At 32.8% G+C, this 6,000-nt stretch overlaps 1 protein-coding gene across 1 annotated transcript; it reads right to left on the minus strand.

Annotated features, from left to right (window-relative positions):
* Positions 1 to 3,792: 3,792 nt before the first annotated feature.
* Positions 3,793 to 5,416, minus strand: LOC145129892 (HCP-like superfamily protein with MYND-type zinc finger). The gene is made up of 3 exons (XM_079064757.1): positions 5,073 to 5,416; positions 4,799 to 4,961; positions 3,793 to 4,691 (listed from the first exon to the last, which is right to left on the minus strand). Exons 1-3 carry the CDS (start codon positions 5,246 to 5,248, stop codon positions 3,954 to 3,956), a joined length of 1,077 nt encoding a protein of 358 aa, XP_078920883.1. The 5' UTR covers positions 5,249 to 5,416; the 3' UTR covers positions 3,793 to 3,953.
* Between the last annotated feature and the right edge of the window lie 584 nt (positions 5,417 to 6,000).

Raw genomic sequence — 6,000 nt, forward strand, 5'->3', positions numbered from 1 at the left:
TATATCCACGCGAATGTGGGAATATACTCTATAGCCCTATTAAATCATTTATCACTAAATTAACACGGGTCTTGATCTATTAAGCCACAAAGTAGGCCCAAAAAACATAAAATACCCATTTTACCATTTTGGCCAAAATGCATATTCTCATGCATTTCTTCTCTTGACTTACTCATTTAATTTCATCTTAGTGACTCAAACTCATATTGGCCATTTTCATGAATTCACAACTTCATGAATCTTCTAATCTCTCATAATTTACCATTTTGCCATTTTGGTCATTATTTGACTAAAAGTCAAAATTCTCTAAATTTTGGGTTCTTACATGGATAATGTTGGAACGTCCTAGAATCTTTAGGACATCGTAGAATAGTATGACATATTATAGAGTTTATAAAGGTCATGTAGATATAGTTAGTAGAGTCAGGAAGATATGAGACCTAAAAACTTCCTTAGAGGATGTGTAATGTCCCTATAAATAGGAGGAGTGTTCATTTGCCTAAATCGTCGAGAGTTATTTTGTAAGATAAAGAATATGAAGTAATATACATACTTGTTTCCTTTGTCAAAGTCTTTAGCCTTGGTTTCTTACTTGCTACTTCGTTAATACATCATAAGGAGCGAAGTTAGTCTAACTTAGATGGAAGTACGCTAAGTGGCACACAATATTAACTAATCGAAAGAGTCAGCCCGTGACACACCTCTTAAAAATAAAGAAAAAAGTAATAATCGATTTACGAAGAATAACACATCATTGTTATGAAAACCAACAAAAACAACAAATCAAATTTTAATGCAAAAAAATTACATTTTTATTTATGTTGTCCAAAAACAAAGTCTATTATAGAAAATTGTATAATGTTTATAAACATGATGAAACACATTTGATATATATATATATATATATATATATATATATATATATATATATATATATATATATATATATATATATATAGTTTAGTCTGAAACCAAACCGAATATTGAATTTGAAATTTAGCTTGGTCAGAATATAGTGTCAGTTTACTTTGGTTTGATATTTGGTATTTCGATTTAAAACAGTGTTAACCCCTACTTATACTAATACCAAAGAAATGAAAAATCACAAATTTAATATTTTTGGAATATTTGCATAAAATCTTTAAATATTATTAAAAGAGAAACTTTGTGACATCACTTTCAACAATCAGGGTCATTGATTGTGTTTTATTCCTATCTTTTCCACATTTAGATCGTTATGCTAACATCATATCATTTGGTCAACCCTTTTTTTTGGTCCACCAATTTTATGAATCTATTAATGACAATTATTTTTAACATTAGTAAATCTATTAATGACAATTAAATCTCACCAAAAATAAAATTACTTTTAAAATTAGGAAATCTATTAATGACAATTAAATGTCACCAAAAATAAAATTACTTTTAAAATTAGGAAATCTATTAATGACATCATCATTTGGTCAACCCCACCCCTCATTACCCGTTTCTTTTGTTCTGGTTTGAAAATCACTAACACATGCATTATTTTCTTTTCAATTTATTGCAGGGAAGAATATATGAAGATCAATGGTGCTGGAAGATAAATAAGAAAGATTCTCCCATTAATTTCAATGATGCATACGTCTTCTTTCACAACGATTCAATCGATTCTCCATTCTACGGCCTCGAATCCAGATACAATTTCTCTTCCCATGTCTCTATGCGCAAACAATCCATAATCTTATCTCTTTGATTTCTCATTGTGTAACCTCGAATCCCTTCATCTTATGATCACAACCGCAAACACTCATCTATTTCGACTCCTTCCCTTTCTTCATATTTCTTGCGTTTCACCTTGGGGCTCTCCTTCTTCCAGTCAATTATTTGTTTCTCCGCACAACGGTTTATAATTGATTTGTTATGTTTCGATTTCTGGTGTTTATTTCTCAATTTTGATGAAAAAAACCTAATTCACACTTGCTTTCAGGAATTAAGGGAATCGCCGCTCCTTTTCCGCCTCCCTCTTTCTATCTGTTGCAGAAACTAGAAAGACGCCATACACACACAATTAATGCGTTCGTCTTTTTGATTTTGTTCATAGGTTTGTTTTCTACACCACCCCAACCTCTTGATTTGCTTTTTATACGATTTTTGTTATTGTTTTCTTCTTTTCCCTCATTTTTTTTCACAATTTTCTGTTTTTTATGGATAGTTGGATTTGATTACGGACTGCACATCTACATGAAGTGGTTACTTTTTTTCATTTTTGAAGAGTAGACTCTTCCTATATTCAAGAACTGTTGAGTTTTATGTCAACTTATTGGTACACAAGACGAGGTTTTCATTGCAGCTATTTTTTTATTCTTTTATTTGTTCTTTTAGTGTATGATACAAAATTAGATGAGTTAGGCCAATGTTATGAACTACCATTGTTGGGTTTTATACCAATTGTAGCCTTGTACTCCGAATTTTTTTCATACAACGAAATTATATTGTTTTTCCTTTTGTTTATTCCCAAAAAGAACTTAAATGAAAATGAAAAATGACAAATAATTCAACTAAAAGGACAACTTATGACATTTCAGATTCTTGAGGACATTTGATAGTTTTCATATAGATCGCATTTGTGTTCTCCAGGCTAAAGTTTTTTGCCAACTCAATAAAAAAAAGTATTTTTTCCCCTTGATTAAAATTGACTTATATTTGGAGATATGTATAAATTGATACCAATAACCTTAATAAATGTTATGATAAACACACGACAGAGAAACACGAGGGTGTTGTCGTAACTTGAGTTAGAAACATATTTACTTACAAGATTCTTGAAAAAGCATTTATGTTATTTGCTAATATCCAATGATCGTCAACACCAGTCTTTGGTAACTTCATCACCTTAGAAAGTTGAACAATAACATCAGAGGGGAAAGGAGTGTAAACATCATGTATGTCTGGAACTAAGAAAATCAATGGCTGCAATAAAAAATGCAAAAGAGCTTGAAGGAATAATTCTTTTTGAAAGGTTAATATATATATATATATATATATATATATATATATATATATATATATATATATATAACCTGTTGCAACGAGTCAAATGTAATTTCCACAAGTGTTTGAGGACCCTCCTATACCAATCATATTATTATTATTATTATTATTATTATTATTATTATTACAAATCAATAATAAAATATTAACTCGAAGAAAGTATAAAATGTTGTAATTTTTTAGAAAAAAACATGAACTTACTGGAAGATCATTAACAAATCAACTAATAGCACTAAAAGCTTCAATTGTAGCACCAATTTGTATTGCATTCATTGATACATCAACAAGAAAGAAAAAAGACAACTGACATTGGTTCCGAACCTAAAAAGAGTATAAATTAAAAAGATATTGTCTTGAAGGTATTCATATGTGACAATAAAGGTCGTCCAACTAATAAAACAAAAAACGTTGTTTACAAATAGGTCATTCATCGATTATAGATATTCAAACATTTCATTATTTTTTTCAATGTTACCAATAAAACTAATTCTAATTCTGTTACTTTCTTTTTAATTATTGTGACAACTTTTTATACTTTTATATGTATTTTTTATATGTTCCCCGCGTTTTACGCGGGTCATAATCTAGTTTGTATACTATAAAACTATTGAATTGATTATTTTGAGGCAGCTTCCGAATCCGTGGCTATATTGTTGATAGCTATTACTATTTTTATGATTTTCTTTAAAATATAGTATATTTATGGATTTAGGAATTATATTTTGAAATATAAATATGTTTATTGAGAAAACAGATAAATTTAACAGCTGTAATAATATTTACCTAAAACACTGATTTTGCATTATCTTGACACTTAATTTTCTTTCTTTCACAGGACTCATGTGTCCTCTTAAAGTCATCTTAATACAAAAGGAAGTAAACAAAAAATAAAAAAAGAATGAAAAATCTCGTAGTCATAGTCATAGAGAAGAATCCAGAGGTTCATCGCTTTCTATTTCGTCGATCTCAACCGTCCGATCATCAGTAAGCTGTTCTTCCTCATCCACGCCGTCAATCGCATGATTCCATTCCTCCATGGGTGCGCACTCAATCTTATGGTGCACCCTCCAATCATGCGCCTGACACCCACGTGAGCAGTAGTTCACCATCCCACAACCCGAACATCTTCTGAACTCATTCCTTCGGGTCTCCGGTCGCCCACACCACCCATCGGAGCACAATCTCAGACCCGGACCCGGAACGCCGCAGCCTCTCAACCCAAACCACTCAATCAAAAACCGGTTCGCAGGGTGGAGTTTGTTCTCCGGTAAGCCTGAACCGTATCGGCATGGTGATCCATTTGATTCTATTAAATCCGGTCGATGAGACGGCGTAGTGTTGAATGCGCGTAGGACGGACGCAAGTTCACACGCGTTGGATTGGACGAGGAGACGGCGTCCTTCTTCGACGTCTTTCCGTACACCGTAACCGTCTTGAAGGCAGTGTCCGAGCTCCCTAAGAGCGTCGACGTGACCGAGATAAGCGGCTCTTGCACAGAGAGCAACTGCAGCTCGGAGGTCCTTATCGTTTTTCTTGCCTCCACTGCCGTTGAACTGAATCAGAGCCAGTGAGTATAGGGCCGGCGCGTGAGACTTAATCGCCGCTTTCGCCATCAACGACGCTCCACTTCCTCGATTTTGTAGACAATAAAATCGGATCTAGGAAAAAAACACAAAACAACTCTAAATATATACCAAACGAAACTAATCCATCGATTTCTACAACCACAATCCCGTTATTCAAGCAAATACTAATTACTAATTACCATTCCAAGAGTATAATACGCCTCTTTGTTGCCGGCGTTGACGCACAATTTCAAAAACCGGTGAGCCTCATCAGACCAGTTTTTAGCTCTGACGGCAACCGCTCCGCTTCCTGCGTTCGACAAAACCAGAGGATGCAGGCCTAATTTCTTCAACCTCTTACATCTATAAGAATAAAAATCGGAAAACTATATATTAGATAAACAAATTTCAGTTCACAATCATTTCTAACAAAACACCATAAATTTGGTATGCATATTTTAGACCAAAACGTACGTAAGAAGAACAGCGACGAAATCAGCCGGAGAAGATGCCGTAGAATTGAGCTTGCACAGAATTACAATAACAATCTCATCAGGTAACGATTCAAACAGATCGGATCTTGTTCTTGTTGTTCCATAAACAACAGCTCCTCCTCCTCCTCCTCCTCTTTGTCGTAGCTGCTTCTTCATCTTTATAATTGGTTGCAGAAAACAAATTCAAAACCGCACAAGCATGTTGTCGAAAGTGATAATAGGAATATTTGAAACGCTTTTATAGTTGATGAAGAGAATGGAGGAGAAAAGATGAATGAATGAAAAACTTAGTAATAAGGACAAAGAACCCACGTAACAAGATACTACAATATAAACTTACTACAATAATTATAAACTTAAAATCTATAAATTTTATAGGATATAAAACGGCCGGGTCGGTTTTTCCCATCAGGGTTTTTATTTTTCTTAGTTTAGAAAATGATCCATTTAACTCGCCGACAAATATATTTTTGTCTTTTATTCGGTTTTATACCCATCAATACTTATGGGTCGGAATGAGTTATATAGGTCCTGCTTCAAAATCCTATTAACGGTTTTATTTTTGTAATTATGTTTTCTTTTTTAGCTTTTGTTAGCTTTAATATGTGAGAAATCTCCAGAAACGTCCTTAAATTTTAGTCTAATTTATGATAAAATCCCAAACTAAATTTCCTACAGAAAAGCACAAAATACCGACTAAAACTTCGAAAAAACCATTTTTGGCCGGTTTCACAGATTTAGCCGGTATTCTGTCATTTTTCGTTAATTTCCTCAAAATTTTGGGATTTTTTCGGAAATTACCTGATAACCAAAATATTGGGACATTTTTTAAAATTACCATGGAATTAATGGATATTATTATTAACAAATCATTTATAAACATAACAAATATTTTTATTTTAAAAAAG

Source organism: Lactuca virosa, chromosome 1, assembly GCF_052849685.1.
Source record: "Lactuca virosa cultivar CGN04683 chromosome 1, Lactuca_virosa_CGN04683_v6, whole genome shotgun sequence".
Taxonomy (NCBI): domain Eukaryota; kingdom Viridiplantae; phylum Streptophyta; class Magnoliopsida; order Asterales; family Asteraceae; genus Lactuca; species Lactuca virosa.